The 18833-nt window shown below is 35.8% G+C and overlaps 1 protein-coding gene across 1 annotated transcript; it reads left to right on the forward strand.

Annotated features, from left to right (window-relative positions):
* The first annotated feature begins 145 nt into the window (after positions 1-145).
* LOC119084330 lies at positions 146-17893 on the forward strand. The gene is made up of 9 exons (XM_037194261.1): positions 146-452; positions 11769-11891; positions 15273-15459; positions 15660-15764; positions 15864-15998; positions 16065-16193; positions 16277-16437; positions 16513-16663; positions 16740-17893. Exons 1-9 carry the CDS (start codon positions 442-444, stop codon positions 16857-16859), a joined length of 1122 nt encoding a protein of 373 aa, XP_037050156.1. The 5' UTR covers positions 146-441; the 3' UTR covers positions 16860-17893.
* Positions 17894-18833: the final 940 nt, after the last annotated feature.

The raw sequence follows: 18833 nt of genomic DNA on the forward strand, positions 1-18833 counted from the left end.
AATTTCAACCGTTCAAAATTCATTTCATCGTTTTGATCGTTTTGATACACTTACACTATACAACACAATACACACACACACCGCATCCATTGACAGGTAGTCCTGTATCAAATGAAATTCACTGTTATGAATGTGTGAGGATGTCGCGCATGGTGGTATTAGATACTTTCACAATGTTGTGACAGTTTTCAAATCCACTAATAAAAAAAATCTTTAGCCGGTGGTGTCTTAATGACGACACGTCAGACATTAAGTTGATAACGAATGCAAATGTTTTAATTAAAAGTTATTTTGGTTGACTGTGCTTCGGTTCGTAATTTTATTCCGACCTTTCACATTAAATAATGAATAAGTTGTTGTCATCACAGTGAAGAACTTTTGTTATTGTTTACCATTCATTGTTTTCGTTGAAATTCCAATTGATTTTCGATTTCACAAGATATGAACGAGTGGTAAGTGTTACTTGAATATTATCTTATTCGGTTTAATTAATTGATTACGTTCAAGTGGGATGGTTAACTTTTCCACTAATGGAATGCTGTGTATTTCAAACATTTCACCTGACACTTTCACGTTGTATCGACAACGTTTCTTTTTAATTATTAATTCATTTAAAATGGGACCATTTTGATTCAAGAATGTCTAGGTAATCAGTAAATCAAACCGAATCGAATTTATATATCATTTCCATATACAAACCATTATTAAAATGATGTCAGTCCCAAAGATTTTATTGATGAAACAGTTAGATGTCGAGATGAAAGTTCAATTTTCAACGCACTCCAAGAACAGCCACAAGAACAGAATTTTTTAACGGTCAAAAAGCCTCTTATTTTGGTCCCCGCAGAGGTAATATACCAATGTAAAAAACTAAATATTTGTCATAAAACTGGGAGGAAATTCATTTTATTTTAATTTATGGTAAAGTGGATTTAAATCTCATAATAAATTGGTTAAAACGACAGCAACTGCAACGTTGTTTCATATATGTCTCTTGTCTTTGCAATAGATCCCTAGAGACACGGCAGAGCGCTCCTGCCTGGTTAACTTTACTCTGTCGTGCTAGAGAATATTTAAACATGATTTGCCTTACGCTTTCGCGTCAGTTTACACACCTGATGGACGTATTTTCGGAATTTCAATTCCTGAATTCTTAAAATACCTAAAAAAATTGCGAAAATTCTAGAAACTCTAGAAAATGCCTTAGAATCCACATTTATTATTCAACTGCATTACATTAGCGTCGAAAGCGTCGAAAGACGAATTTAATTTTCTCACAGATCGAAACAGTCTGATTACTGCGCCGAGTAGGCTCTTATGTTAAATCTGTTCTTGTGCCTGTTTTTGAATGCGTTGGCGAAATCCTTTTGTTATTTGACCAAAATATTACCTTCTTACCACATGCTCATTGCTCATAGTATTACTAGAAGTAGAGATACTTTCACATGTTAGAAATAGAGATGTGCGGGTTTTCTATGGATTCCAATAACTGCAATAGACCGAATATTTAATTTTTTTAACAGAAATTATTGAAAAATATTCTTGCCATCCCGATGCCATCCCACTTATTAGAATCTTAGTAAGAATTCAATTAGATTGAATTATAATGGATCTGGATATGCTTTTAGTCTCATTCAAGTTACAGCTTTAAAAGTGAGATATAAAATCGAACAGACATTTTTCAGATATTCTGTTTACACTTTTGTTCTACCGAATAATAATTTACATCAATTAAAAATAAATTATTTATACTTCACACGGTCTATTGAGTCTATCAACACATCTGACAATCACATCGTATTTATGTCGCAGAACATTGGAAGATCGTCAGAACGTCGGGTTTCGAAGATTTAAAAGCCCAGATCATACCGCTTAAAGTGCCAAATCTTATCGGGCGATGACGACAGTATGACAAAGAAATGACCAAGTTAGGGAGTTAAGATAGAAAGCTACTTTTTTTTTCAAACAATCATGAAATAGGAGCAGTTCCGAATATTTAAGAAATTATATTTGAATTGAATGTGAAGATGCCCTAGTGCGTAAAAGTGACGTTTGTAAAAATGATGATTCCCCTCTCCCCTCCTGTACATAAAACCTTGTTCGCCTTGTTCTCGATGGTGTACTTATTTAAATCAAGTGATTTATAGTTAAAACCAATCACAATTTCTATATCTTCCAATTACAATCGAGCTTGATATCTAATCTACTCGATATAGTCGAATATACATACATGGATACAGTCGAATCGTAGGATACAGTCGAATCGTATGATACAGTCGAATCGTAGTATACAGTCGAATCGTAGGATACAGTCGAATAGTCTCAGATATAGTCGAATAGTTGAAAATACTCGGATACAGTCGAATAGTCACGGGTATAGTCGAAGAGTAGAAAATACCCGGATATAGTCGAATACACTCGGATACAATCGAATAGTCGAATATACTCGGATATAGTCGAATATACTTGGAAATAGTCGAATTTACTTGGATACAATCGAATAGCCGGATACAGTCGAATAGTCTCGGGTATAGTCGAATAGTTGAAAATACTCGGATATAGTCGAATAGTAGGATACAGTCGAATAGTCGGAGACAGCCGAATAGTCTCGGGCTAGTCAAATAGTTGAAAGTCCTCGGATATAGTCGAATATACTCGGATACAATCGAATAGTCGGATACACACGGTGTCCATCAACCGAAATAAAGTTTTGATGATGGATCGAGTCAGATTCAACCGATACCTGGATTCGGTTCCTTGTGGATCCCATTTTTCATTTATGTAAAACTTTTGTGGGTAACCTTTCAAAATTCATCATTTTGGATAGTGAAATGTAGACGATGTTTCGAGTATTTTACATAGGAAATCGTAGAAAATTCTTGATTATGAAAATTCTTGTAACAGGAAGGATCTGATCAAACTCAACCGAAGCTTGTTTTGAGATCTTTGGGATGTACTCTATTCATTTCTGTAGTAACCCTGTGGGTAACCTTTCATAAAACTTTTTTTTTTCGATTGAGGGACGCCGTGTACAGTCGAATAGTCTCGGGAATAGTCGAATAGTCTCGGGTATAGTCGAATAGTCTCGGGTATAGTCGAATAGATGAAAATACTCGGATATAGTCGGATACAGTCGAATGGGTTGTGATGAAAGTTCATGGTTTGACCGTCGAAACTGATCGCCAGCGCCAATGTCAACATTTTCTTTTTGATTTTTCACTTCAATGATCTATTGAAATTGAGGTATAGACTCAATAAACCAATTTATTCAACGTATACTACATGCCTGAAACATAAATAGTTTTGTTGTACTGTTGTACTGTGTGGTGTCGGTCAATAATGTACGTTAAAAATTTCAATCTTCAGTTTTGTAAGTGTCCTAAATCTTCAATGGCGTTTGGGTTGCCGTAACCACAGAAGGGGTCGATTGAAGGGCTCAGATCGCTTTCTTGAAATAGGATAACAAAACACGACCCATTTCACGAACGTGCCATTTCGACACGCTCGCTCGACGTGTGTAAATACCAAACCATACAAAAAAGAACTCAAATCATTAATTCACACTTTATCCAAAAAACAATTGATGTGAATGTGTATAGCAGTGGCTTGACTTTACTCATTTCCTTGAAAGTTATCGGTAACTATAAGAAGTGCTGAGCAATAACATTATACGTTCGGATTTAAATAAAAATATTTTTCTTTTTATGGATTACCATTCAGCTAAACAACACGAGAAAATCAATTTTTCTTTCACTTTTCCTTTTTACCTTTTACTTAAAAGGAATTAGAAATACTTTATATTCACAATAAAGGCTCTCTGTCTCTATTTTATCGAAGATCTATAGACAATATATTCATATGCCAAACCATTTACCAGATATTTATACAATCATTTTATGTAGAGCGCATAAGAAAACACAGTCTGTGGGTGATATGATACATTGTGTACGGTTCGATGGAAAGGTAGATTTATGCGAATGTGACTATTATTGTTCTTCGCTGTGAAACTGAAACCGTTCGGCATGCAATAATCGCCTATCTATAGAGCGAAATCCATAGCCAACAATTTATTTATTCGAACTATGACCTATCTAACAATTTTTACTTCGGGGTAAAATATGGTTGGAAAATTCAGCAATACATGTTGTATACAAACAACCCGCACAACATTTTTTTTTCCTTTCTCTGTTTCGTATTGCATATTATGGAAATAGCGTAATACATGTCGCGTATTTACATAAAACATGTTATCGCTCTGTAATCGTGCATCCAAATCTATCATACATCGAAAATCGTAATATTGGTTTACTGCATATGACGTAGCTTTTTAATGGGCAAACAAACGAACAAAATAAAGGCTGCGTCATTTAAGCAAAGAGAATTGTTCTTTTTGTTGAGTTGATTAAATTTCTAATAATAAAATCCTTTGCAGTGTTTAATACGCTGAGTTTATTAGTGGGTCTTAATAACAATTGGCATGGCATGATGTTAGAATTTCTAATATTAATAGACTTCACGGTTTCACCTAGTTTTGGTAAAATTGGTTTATTCGCACGGATTATATTTAGTAACGCATTGTATATTCCGGCCTACGTCACGTTTAACACTTTATTTGCGAATCCATCCATGAGAACCTTGTACTAGAATTAGTCCGGACAGTTTTTTCAGCTCAGTCCGAAAATATAGCACAAAATGTGTTCAGATGATATGACGGGCTAAAATATTAGACTCGTGTTTTCTTAGAATTTAAAAAAAATAACCACCGGGCGGAAATGGTGGAGTTATTCAAATGTACCGAGGGATTCTTTTGAAAAACAGCCTACCAAAATCGGACGCATTTTCTATTGGAATTTTTTATATGTACCTAGAAAGGACTTCGACCCGAGAAGCCAAAACCACTTTCACAAAAAATTCTTCGAAACTTGTGTGGCTGGTGAAAGGTGAGCAAATACCGAAAAATTGCAATTTTCTTACAAAAATTTCTACAGTTATTGGTTTTAGAATTCATCCACACTGAAATATATACAGTTAAAGTTTTCAACCGAAGACTTACACTGTTCTTACAGAAATTTCTCGAGGTACACAAAACGTACATGGTCGTGTGGCGTATCATTTGAAAGGTAATTTTATGTGCTTTTAGGCGAAATAGGGTCTGAATGCATCTACGATGAAATAGAAGTTGAAAGGTTTAAGTGTTCATATTTCACCGCATATGCATCCAAACCCCATAAGTCCATATTTGGCCCAAAAGCACATAAAATTACCTCCGCTGACACAGGCACCAATTCTTGATTGGTCACGGTCACGGTTCAATAATATTTTCAGTACAACATCCCAGACAGTGACCTAATTTGAGAAAAGAAAAAATAGTTTCCCTTACAATTTACATTTCTTCGTTGATCTATTTGTGGCAAACTGCAATTCTACATCATAACATATATGGACAACATGCAACATTTAACTTTGAAAACTTTTTTTTAGAGTAATTACCTATTGATGTTTATTAGGATCACTGATGTATTTCCGTACCTGGTACTGAGTCGGTACTGCCGACAAGCAAAATAAAAATAAAAAAATCTGAAATTTAAATATGATTTCCATGCTAACCGAGTAAAGTGAGTCCAATTTTAATTGGAATTTTCGTCTAATTGACTATAATTGACTATAATCGACCTCTAAATTCTCCTTAAATTACTGAGTATTTATGAAAGAAAAGTCATTTTCAACCAAAAAAAAAATTAACCTTTAGTGGGGTGAGGTTTACTATACATTTCGACCGTTGAGCATACAGTGTAAATTGTGTAGAGAAAATTGATTTCGATTTGTTTTACCTTCTCTTTACATGATCATTACTGTGTTTTCGTCGGAGCGAGTAAGGAAAATTGGGTCGTGTGCTGAAAAAATCTCATTACAATACGTGTAACACATCATGCTTTGTGCCAACCGAGAATTGAAATAGACAAATGCCCAAAAAATCATAATTTTCATGGTAAACAATCACTCTTCAAATTTGATCGATCACATTGCTTTGCATTTTCTAAAACGAATGTTGTAATAACTCATACAAATTCCATAACAACACTGCTTTGAGTGTTGAAATATCCCAGCAAACGGGTGCTGAAATAAGTCACTTTACAACACTAAAATGAGTGCTGAAAAGAGTCGTATTTCAATTCTCGGTGGCACAAACTTTTTTTTTGTGTAAAATTTTGTCTCTACATCAAAGTGTTGTTAAAACTTTTGCGTTCAGACGGTGCATGCTTGACCCTAGACGATATCAGTTATAAGTAGACACAAGTACTTGCGTCACCTTCCACTTAGGTTTTTTTTTGTACTGATAAAATACATTTATACGACGGACTACATTAGGGATAAATAACTATAGTTAATTCGTATAACATGAGTAAAAGCTCAAATATGACTTTGTAGTTTCGGTCAAAAAAAAAAATTATTTTGCCTATCATTTGCTCAACCGTGCTGTCTAGACGAATTCCGGCATTCTTTTATTTAGTAAATTAATTACAGAAATTTAATCAACTTAAAAACTCAAATAGTTAAGCTATTGAAAATGAAACTGGTGTCACCGACACCGACCCACTGACCAACGTTACATTCGCATTTAAGTTTCTATACATCTACGATAAGTTCAAGAATTGATTTGATTTGATGATGAATACCATGAAATAATGCAGTTTACAAGAAAAAATCTTATGACGAGAATAAGTTCCAGCACGGCAGAGTAAAAGTAACCCAGGCAGGAGCGCTTGTTTGACTAGGGACCTGAATAATCTAGTAGCCGTATGTTTTTTGCGAATTAAATTTTTCAACTTATGTCAGTGTTCATTTGAGTTCATTTTCATACAGTGTTAGGTCCCTCATTTGACGTTTCAATAATGAACCGCTCCTGCCAGGGTTACTTTTACTCTGCCGTGGTTCCAGCAAGTGTATCTGACTTACTAATTTGGCCAAGTTAGTACTATAATTTATCATGTTGGTATTCTAATGTTGGTTTGTTTACGTGAACTATCGCGGCATAAAGAAACCAACATTTTGATCAACCGGCAAAGAAACCTACTGAATATATTGGCATTCTGTACACTTTCAAGCAAGATTATTAACATTTTAATATCGTGTAATACGGCGAATACATGGAATAAGAGCAATAGAAGGTTGCTAGGCTGTAGTAAGACCAAAGATAATAAACGAATTACAAATTAAACATTTCATCCAACGCTTTTCCATCGGGGAATGTTCCCATAACAGATGCTGCATTGCGACGTTGAACTGTAATTGACATTGACATTTGGTAATCACGGTCAAGTTAACCTACCAACATTAGTGTTTGTTAAGGACTCTTAGGGACACCATTTTATAATAACCAAGTTTCTTCCATTTAAAAAATGTCTTTAAACACGGTTATTGCAAAATGCTGCTGTTTTATGGTATAAAATTGTTATTTTTTCCCGATGTATGCTTAAAGGTTCGCCTTTGGCTCGTGCTGGAAACCTCTAATTCGCTAAAAAAAAGCCTTTTAGCATAAGTTAGGAACAACGCTTTTCTTAAAAGACGTTGGAAATACGCCAAACCAGCATTCAATGTGCTTCCTAACGAGGCAAACTCAACTTGCCGGGCGCCGATGTTTTAATAGTAGATTACCGCAGAGCCTATGTAAATGAGTAATTACACACCTAGGGTTTAATAGAGTACTTTGCACTCAATGTCATAAATGACCATTATTATGTGTCAAAACTAATCAGATATTAGTTCTTATCGGCTCTTCAAATCGTAATCACTGTTCTTGAACAAGAATTGGCAAAGTACTTTACCACTTAAAATGTGAATTTTTGGCCTACTCATTCTTAAAATCGATTTTTAACCGTGAAAATCAGTTAAAAATCAATTTTAAGAATGTGTAGGCCAAAAATTGACATTTTAAGTGCTACGGTTCCATTCAGAGAAGTTTAAATTTTGAGGTCAAATTAAGACATCAGAAAATTTAATATAATCACTGTAAAGGTCGAAATGACTTTAGTAAATGTATTATTGGACTAACCCATATGCCATTCGCTATCAGTTACGTTCTCCTAACATCTTTTTACGCAAAGCAAAGACGTCTGTCGTGTCGTAGAATATTATTTCGGAGCGGAGAACATTTTTTTCATTATCAGTATGTTGATATCTTTAATAAAACAACCGTGACATGACGACAATTAGTCTTACGTCTACTGTCATAGTTGTATGACACTACAACAAGGCAGCTACCTTGCACTACAATCATTTTATCTTTAGTACTCGCAAGACTTGAAAGACATTGGAGACGTTAGTCGTTTTATTTATTTATTGCTTGCCACATGCGAAAATTGATTCATACATATCAATTTGGGCCCCACGAAAATGGTCGATTCCCTTAGGGATATTTGCGTGACACTTTCGTCAGGGAATCTATATTTTCGCGGGTTGCTCGAGTCATTCATGTAAAATCAGTTTTCGTGGGGTGCAGCCATTTGAAAGTGAATGCGTCATCTGAAATATTTTATGCTTTTTGACATGAAAACGAGAATAATTATTGATGTTTTGTGTTTTTGGACAATTATTTTGCAGTGGCGAGAGTTCAGTGTGGCAAAAGAATTTCAATTCTTAAAAAGAAAAATCACAAAACTGAAAGCGTCGGCCATATTTGTTCTAGCAATAATTTCAATGTTTGTTATGAACACACATAGCGAGCACTTTTAGTTGCGTATTTTTCACTTAAATTCGAAAATACTTCACACATTGATTAATTTTAGACACAATTCATTCCACTGCAAAATTTTTCGTCTAAATAACAAAGACAACAAAATCATTGCTTAGAATGTATTATCATGGTACGGAATAACAATTCAATGACAACATGGCACCTGCTATAGTGTGATCACTTCGATCACTTTCGGTACGGTTGGTACTGCTGTACCAATACCAATATTTTCGGGATATTTTATGAAGAAGTATGAGCCGATTTCGGCTGTGTACTGGTTTTATAGTGCCGAAAAAATTTCTATTTGTTTTGTTGATTTTGTCTACAGAGATGGTTGTATTTAAATCAGCTTTTGTTGCTATTTATAGAAATTGATATGTAAGAATCAATTTTCGCATGGGCAAGCAATAAAATAGAATACAGTGCATCCTGCTGCAATGATTCATTACATGGTGGAACAATTTTGAAACTCGCAACTCACGCGTGTGTGTTTAAGCGCCTCGGTTTGAAAACTGTTATTTTGACAAGGGTAGAGTTTGCATATCCGAGCCGAAGGCGAGGTATGTAACTACCCGCGTCAAAATAACAGTTTTCAAACCGAGGCGCTTAAACACACACTTGTGAGTTGCTCATATCTCAAAATTGTTCCCCCATGTAATGAATCATTTTCGCAGGGTGCACTGTAACCTACTATTATTTATCCTGTCGTTTGTCGTCTAAATGTGTAACTCCGTGTGTGATACACGAATGCTTGACCGAATCATAAACAGTTACCGCAGTGCCCGAAATTAATATCTATGTGCTTCATCGACTCCTTCCTGTGAGTAGAAGTGTAAAGGCGTAACCTTCGATAATCATAAAGATTTTGTGCTAAAAATGTTTTCCAGCAACACGTTCAAATAGTAAAAAAAGAACTGTAGTGAAAATAGCGAGTAGTTTCTGCACATGTGAGTGAACTACTCGCCGTTAGTTCAGCTAAAAATTTTTGAATGAAAATCGTCGTCTCACTTTCTTCACAAAGTTCGGCCGTCTTACACAATCATACAAGTACAGTTATGGAATCAAATTAGTGCGTTAATGCATTTCATACGCACAGAGGGACTATTTTGAAAATATACATGTCGATATCGGATGAACCAGTTTGATGTTTTTGTTGCTTTCTGGTTACAGAGGAACCACTAGACGTTCGCTGAAGTAGTCAAACTTTTACCCATATTTTCAATCGACCATATCTTGGAAGGTATGAATTTTATAATCAACAAGACCCTATTTGACACCGACACCTCGCGTTCGTGTTTTCAGAGATAAATTCATAAGAAAAGTGCACATCAATTTCAATTTCAATTACATTTATTTACAAAAAATATTTCTTAAACTAATCGCACCGCGTAGCTCATTTTATTATCGTGTCTTTCACTTTTTATAAAAAAAATTGTTTTCTGTGAAAAGCTTTCAAAAATTTAGACATGTCAGACGGTACCGAAAACAGTTTTTCGACAATACCTCAAGAAAAAATTATTTTAAATTGTTGTAATGTTGTACGAATGTCGGCCTTGGAAAGACCTACAGGTAGAGTATAGGCACCGCTTGGTGCTAGTAGGTCCACGATTGTTATGACTAAAATATAGTGAATGTTCGGAGAGTCCGCCTTCTCTGCAGCTTAGATGTTCCACGGAACTGAGTATGGGGTGTTGTAGCTGGCCTCACCCACTGTCGTTGCACATATAAATGAACCCAGTACTTTTGGGTTACAAGCCTACAGAAGTCTTGGAAAAAAAGTTGGTGCCGAAATGTAGATTTCTTTGAGAGTTATTGTCGAAAAACTGTTTTCGGTACCCTCTGACATGTCTTCACTTTTGAACGCTTTTCAAAGAAAACAATTTTTTTTAGAAAAAGTGAAAGATACGTGTTTTACTAGAATTGAAAGACGAATCCAACGAGGTATGACTCATCAAAATCGGAGACTGCTTGTTCCCCAATCACCTGAAGATTTGGCGATATCACTATTAAATTGATAAAACAGTATAAGCGATCAACAAGGACAGCTAGCAAGGCAACATCCAAACATCTTCCTACTAGCCACACAACCATCGAAAAAGTAAAGAAAAAAATTGGCTTCAAGAGTCTACATATGTCAAATATGTAAAAAAAGAGTTCTCACAAAGCCTAAATCGATCGAATTCAGACTTCTCACTGTCTTAGTGAGGAAAATTTTGTATGAAGTTGATCACTCAGAAGTCTGAATTCGTTCGATTTAGGCTTTAGAGAAGTCTCAATTACAATTTTTTTTTACTGAGGCAGTCCGCTGGAAACTGCGTACGATTTCGGCATGTATGTTTTCAAGCCGCTCAAAATTTTCTTCCGAGTTTGTGCCTAAACTGGTATTTTGCGCATACGATTTGTTGGAAACCTCGGCTACGCCTCAACTTGACTTGACTTGACTATTTTCGGATCAATTGCGCAGTTATGTAAATAGCTATTTTGTCCGTTGAAATGCGTTGAGAAAACTGCAAATTTCTTTCACTCTTTACCATTCAGTGGAAAAAATTTCGCTTGTTAAACAAATAATCATTCTGAACGATGGAATGTAGATTCCAATTCAGCAAAGTTCGTATTCCTATTCCTCCTCATACACTCTACCTGTTAGCATAGCGATATCAAATGCGGTGACTGAGACTAAGTGTTTACGAATTCATTGGATACTTTTTATTACGCCATAGATAACATGACTCCGTGTTTCTATTGTATGCCGAAACAAAATTGTTGTTTTATCCTCCATTGTACTTACATCCAGTAAATCCAAAATTCGTTTTGGTTGAATAAGCATGACGTTTTTCTTGCTCAATCATTTCGGTTTCCTACGTAGACTTGTGGCATTACGTAGTAAAAGAACATATACACCAACCGTTCGCATACACCATAGTGTCTATACTTCATTATCATAGCACAACGGTAGTCTCTATGCGCATGTGAATCTCAGGACTTTGTTATTTCGATAAATTTTTTGATGTTTTTTTGTTCGGTTTCGTTGCAGCGTTATGCCCGCAATCAACTATCATTTAGCGACCGTCGTGATGGAATCACCGAGTCAACATTTAGTTGAGGATCCTCGATTCATAGCAATGGACGCGTGTTTTACTGCATTCGATAAGGATGGGTGAGTGCAATATTTTTTGATGCATAATACTGTCGGAGGACTGTTGAGGAGTGAATTTTGAAAAATGATGAAAATTTTGTGACTTTGAAAAATATTTGAAAACAACAACAAAATATCGGAGAATTGGTGTTTGCATTGCGAATTGTTATCGGCATTCTGCGTAATATCTAATCTAAAATTTCTTGGAAAATTAGTGTTTGGTCTTGAAAAAACAAAAAAAAAATTTTTAGTAAAATGGTGGTAAGGCCTTCAAAATACCCTCTATGGACGGATATATTCAGTCTTAACAAAGGTTCGTCATTGATACGATTTCAACACAAAAAAATATCTGCAATTTTTCGTCATGCTATTCGGTGAGGTAATCCAAATAAATATCGCGCTGCTTCCTCTTGATGTATGCGTGTCCAATAAACATTTTGAGTCGCAGTGCAATTGATTTTTTCTATATTTTTACTTTCAATTTCTTTGTGATCTTCAAATGATTTCTGTAAAATCTTGACCCAGACAATCATTAAAAGCATTCGAAAGCTGAAAGGAAACTTTGAAAATTCACTTTCGCAGCTGCTTCACAGAACCTCCATTGAGTCAATCAATTTTTACCGTTAGAATATTGCAATTTTCTGATTTTACATGATGAGACAACTGTTCGTCCTGGTCAATTTTCAATCAAAATCGCCCACTAATAACCTATTTGGCACAAAATTACTGAAATATCCTCAGTACTCGTAGAATGATCAGTGGTTATGGAATTAAATCGCAAAATTTTATCGATTGTTCGCCCAATAATTAAATGACCTTGTTATCTAGAGGACAGTGTTTGCGTCCAAGCTCTTAAGTTGAATTGTATCGTAATTCAAATCAGTATGAGATAGCAAACACTCCTTCATAAAACTCATATCCGCTCAAATTTTCAATTACATTTTCTGCGACTACAAGATAACCCGGTAATGTGTTAAGCCAACCGAGTAAATTAAATTTGATTTAATTAAAAGTTAATATCCAATCGAATCGCGTAATTTTATTGTAGTTTTGCTGTGGAAAGAATGCGATTTTTTTTTTTGCACGGGACTTAAGCTACACCATTTCACACCCAATTTTTTGTACCAAGTTCTTTTTTTCACTAGGGATCGTCCGTGATAAACAAACGAGAGCCCAACTTAATGGATTTAACATGCTTTTGAGTTTAAAGTCAATTTAATTTTACTCGCTAGGGTTGTAATAAGCCATTTTCGACCCTAGGGAAAACAAAGATATTTAAAAGTCATAAAACGAACATAGGTGTTTTGATAATAAAAGCGTTTGTAAATTTGTAAGAATTTGTAAAAATTACAGACATCTTTTATTGACAGCCACGTAAATGACGTTTACTTCAAAAAGGGCGGCGGATTTTGGTTAAGTGAGATATGTAAAGTCATGGACGATGTGATACAAAAATCTGCAAACACACGTAATTTACTGATGGTCCCTTGAATTGCCGGTTGCACAAAATTCTAAAATTGTAACTAAGGTCCATAGTCAGCTTCTCAGGGACAAACACATTTAAACTAATAGCTATGGAATCCCTAGTCAACTGAGCGATGAAGTCTTGTAGTCGTTATCACTTTTCATCGGCACGATCAGAAAGTCAGTTATATGCGTCTATATGCCGGAGGAACTACGTCAGTTGTCAAACAATCGACATTTTGAATGACTGCCAATGAAGTTTTCAAAAGAAGTCTTCAAACTCCATTCTTCTCATTCAAATTTAGTACACCGTAATACATCGATTGTACTCCAATCCACTGTGTCATAATTAGCCAATTACAGTGGCAATAACGCGATTTTCATATCTATTTTCCCATCAAAATTAAACGAAACAATTTATCGTGTGCACGAAATTGTATTCTGATTTTATTGTGCCACACACCTGTTTAACTAAGTGCCTTTTTTGGCATACATAATCAATCAATTGTATGACTAGTTACTACCGGAAACCAAAATCATTGACTCGCTTCAGTCTAAATTTCAATGTTTCATTGAACTGCAATAATTCATATAAGCTGGGTTGGTTGAGCCTATAGTTCGATTGAATTGTTGCTGCAGTTCTATTTTCAGAACTCAAGCGCGCATCAGATCATTGCATTCGATTTTCTGTTTTTAAATGAAAAATGAATATATGGGACAATCATGTGACACGAACTGGATTATTTTGATTATTTGTTTTACATTGAACGATACGAAGGCACACTGTCTCCTACATATTTCCTCACAATAATTTCAGTTGCCATGTGTTATTCTACTGTAGTCACTGGTACACTAACTATTACGTTTGTAACATTTAAAATTAGGATTCTGTAGTTGGAGAAGTTTGTTCTGCTAAGAATTTCTGCTCAGAACAGGTCGGGTTTGAAGTGTAAAGAACCTGATTTGATTCAGGTCATGAAAGTTGTTCAGTTCTGGAATGACCTGTTTAAGCCGATATTGAAGATGTAAGCATCGGGTTGAGGGTTAGGTTATTAATCTTAAATTCTAGTTGCTCCCGATGAAGTCGTGGTCCACTACAGTCTCTTCACAAAAAAAGTAATAGGAACGGAACAGTTATTCGTGCGGGAAGTATCTGCGGTGCCACTCTATAGGTCTTCACTGCCTATCGTTAGTACAATATCGAAGGTTTACAGGAATGAGTAGTTTTTGTCTTATTTTGATATTGTACTAACGATAGGTAGTGAAGACCTCATCTGGGCTCGTTATTTAAACTCACTGCACCTTAGATTCCTGCTGCACCAATAAGTTACCTTTTTTAGTAACTTCTAACATTTTTTTGTGAAACGGCTGCAGTGGAACCATGAGACTTCATTGGAACCAACGGATGCGCGTTTCGTACTCATGGCATCGAGACCTAAACCACTATTTGTGTAAAAAATCTGCGGTGCTTCTGTGTTACTTACTAAACCATCCTTACTCATCCGCCCACAAATTTGAAGTATGTCCAATGTGGGATCTTTGACTCCTACAACATACGTTTCATATTCTGAAGCTCTAGAAAATTCAATGAACATATTTGTCCACAGCACAATGAGCTACAATTTGTTACAGAATCGTACAATCAAAGCACATCAATTTTCATGTAAATTTTGACCGTTGTATTATCGAAAAATGATTGGTCTATTCAAGTCGTATTATTCAACGAAAATCATTGTTGCTGTGGAATCCTTTTGAAAGTATCGCAAAATTTAATTATTTTACAAATTACATCAAAAAACCGATTGTGTGCGAAAATGAAGAGGCGTACACCGCATAACAATTCGTACTTACGCAAATTTTAATCATTTTTCATTTTCAATTTCCGGTTGCGTTAAACAATATCAAAAATATTTTATTCTACTAATCCAATTCCCACAGCGACGATCTGCTGTCCATCACCGAATTTACGCTCATTTGTCGCGCACTATTCCGCAACGACAAAGGTCACATTTACGTTGTACCGCAGGAACGGCTAGAGCAAATGTTTTCGGTATTCGATAAAAACGGGGACGGATTCATTGATCGGGAAGAATTTCAATTCTGCTGGAATCATTGGATCAAAACGGTAAGAATTTTCGTGTTGCACGATACAACCGAAAACACACGAGCAATGGTGTTTTCCATTGTAAATCGATTTATAGCACCCGTTTAACAATGGAAAATGCTGTGTAATTGTCGATCTCAGCAGTTAAAATTGCTTGTGTGTTTTCGGCTTAAAACAATAGTTTGACAAACCAGAAGCCAAAATTGTCTTTACTTTAAAAGATCGTCCGGCCGATCAATGCCTTTTTGGTTGTGGATGTTCAAAATGATTTTATCAGCGGCTCGTTGGACATCAGCAATTGCAGTGCACAACAGAATGGACTCGAGGTAAATGTAAATAGAGATAATGGAGAAATGCACTATCCCATGACGAGTATTAGGACGTCTATTTCGACAATTTTTACAAAAATTTCTCTCTCTTTAAAGATCATCGATCCCATCAACAAGTTGATAAACACCATTGAATTCGATGCGATTTTCTATTCGTTGGATTGGCATCCAAGCGATCACATTTCTTTCATCGACAATATCAAAAAGCGACCCTTGCACTCAGAGAGCCCTGTAAGTGTTGACGAATGAAAGAAGAAGACGTCCATCCAAAACCAACGACTATGCTGACAATTTCAGGTTGACGCCGACACAGCACAAGTGTATGACACAGTGATTTATGCTGGACCACCACCGATGAAACAGAGAATGTGGCCTCGTCATTGTGTTCAAGATTCGTGGGGAGCTGAATTGCATAAGGACTTAAAGGTATATGACACCACTTCGCCGAACGAGAAACATAAAATTAACTTTCCTCGTCTCGATGTTGTCGACTCGATTGAATAATTTAGGTGGCCGAAAATTCCATTAAAGTGTACAAGGGCACGAATCCAGAAGTGGATTCCTATTCGGTGTTTTGGGATAATAAGAAACTGTCGGACACGACACTGAATGCGCAACTAAAAATGAAAGGAACGTCCGATATCTATGTATGCGGACTGGCGTATGATGTGTGAGTACGATTATCATGACAATGAATGTGCTAATCAATTTTCATCTAATTTTTCCCTCTTCGTTCGTTTTTTAGCTGTGTCGGTGCTACGGCTATTGATGCCATCTCAGCTGGATACCGTACAATCTTAATCGATGATTGTTGCCGCGGTGTCGATTTGAAAGACATTGAACACACCAAGGAAACGGTCATTTCCAGCAATGGGATCATAGCTCATTCGAAAGAGGTTCGTTTCCATTTACTGTGTGATTCAGACTATGCAGCTCATTCGGTATACTAATTCGATCGTGTTGCTTTGACAGGTGAAAGCGATGGTTGAGGGTAGAGATCGACGACCAGAGTTGGGCTACAAGCTGGCGATGGAATTAAAAAACTCGGATTCGGTGCTGTCACAGCGGAACAGTACTCGGCGACCTGTATAAATATGTCGGTGCTTTGTAATTTAACAGTTTGGTTTGGTTCAGGCAGCTACTTAAAGCGTTTCTATGACCACGTCAAGTATCTCCGGTTTTATTTGCAGGTTTTTTTGGTTTTCGTTTAGAATTTTTTTTTCGGTTATTTTCATTGCAAGAGGTTGTGTGTAAATATAGTCGTTAGTAGAGTTACTTAATTAGTTAGGGAAGACGTTTTCAGGGATTTATCTCGTCATCACACGCGAACAGTACTTAAGAACTTAATTTTTCCTTTAATATCAATACAATCCGAGTCGCCCGGCCCGTTATTATTTAATAGAAAATAGAATTCTCGATCATGACGCCATTCCACAATGTTCCTATAATATGTAAACGCAACCACATTCCCTTGTGATGCAAAACAATGTTTTTGTATTAGCAGAAATCACATAAGCCCTAGGCTTTAATTGAAATAAAATTTAAAAAAATTTCATTTAGAATTTCAATGAAAATATCGCTCTCTCTCTCTTTCTCTCTGTTCCTCGTCACATACAGTCCATTGGTTAATAAGTCCAATTATCACTTTATCTACGATTCAATTCAATCTTTACTGGTCAATCAAAGACTTACCGAGGAAATAGTGTTGCTTTAGCGAAATGTGTAAGAGACGCGTACGTACACGAGTGCTTGTAAGAGTATTAATACAAGTCCCTTTCGTATTTCATTGTAACATCGGGTAATAATAATTACTTACAAGGTCGTTCTGATCAGGAAATCGCAAAAAGATTGTCGTTACCTCGTCGATAATGTGTCTAAGGATAAAGTGATAATTGCTGTTAACATTTCGATCGGGTTGCATAGCCACTGTTACCATTTCTCTTATAAGTTACCGAACTGCGGGTAAAATCTAATCATTCGTAGGACACAGCAAAACATTTTTTTTTGTAAAATCATATGATTTCTTAGAAAAGACGACACTTGTTAATTGAAATTGAAATTGTAAAGTACACACAAAAACAAAAGAAATAAAATTGAGCGATCAACATATCTAGTTTCATAAAAAATCAGATGAGTTTCTCTTTGTACCCTTAAGCGACAGTCAGAAACGTACCCTGGAAAGTCACCAGAGAATCTCTGCAACAACAAATCGCACACATAAATTCTTGGAACAAGATAAATGACTAAACTATGGGAAATGGGAGAATTTATTTGTGGTGTTGTGTCTCCTTAAATATTTCTCATTTTCTCATTTGGCCTGTTATTACTTTGAAAGCTGAATTGGTTCCGAAAAAAAACTTCAAATTTGAGATATCATTTCATTTCATTTCATTTCATTTCATTTCATTTCATTTCATTTATTTCAGTTTAAATTCGAATATAAATACAAAAAACATCTGCGTAGCTCTAGTGTGACGAAGTCAATTCGAAAGAGCTACGATCAATGGAGTGTTCTCGAGGACCAATTGGACTATACTCCAAAGCACTAAAAACCATCTTCAGAATCAGATCTTCTTTTCAACCCGAAACACAAAAATTGTTTCCTGAGCCAAAACTGTCCTGACTGCTGTGGGACTAGTTTACCCTGAAAACTACAACAGCACCATGTTCAGCTAAAGAAAAGTTGCCCTATAAAGCGTCACAAAATTGAGATCCAAGTTTCTACAATTTCCATGCAATGCCGACGGACATCATACACCATTTAGAGGAATAGATGAAAGGAGAACAAGAGGTTGATTTAACGTAAAGAAACCATTCAAAAGTTCAACGAGCGAAAGTAGTTGGACTACTCAGTAATTTTGGTGATTTCGGTGATTGAAGGAAGCCAACGTAACCGCAAATATTAGAATGAAATTACCGAATCAGTCCGGTTTGGTGTCCGTATAAAAATCGTGAGACATGAATCCAAGTAAAGTGATTCCAGCAAATAAACAATGAAAGGAAAATCAAAACAATAGAAGACCACGAATGGATGATAGAATTTACAGCGATACCCACCGTTATTGC

Source organism: Bradysia coprophila, unplaced genomic scaffold, assembly GCF_014529535.1.
Source record: "Bradysia coprophila strain Holo2 unplaced genomic scaffold, BU_Bcop_v1 contig_732, whole genome shotgun sequence".
In the NCBI taxonomy this organism is placed as follows: domain Eukaryota; kingdom Metazoa; phylum Arthropoda; class Insecta; order Diptera; family Sciaridae; genus Bradysia; species Bradysia coprophila.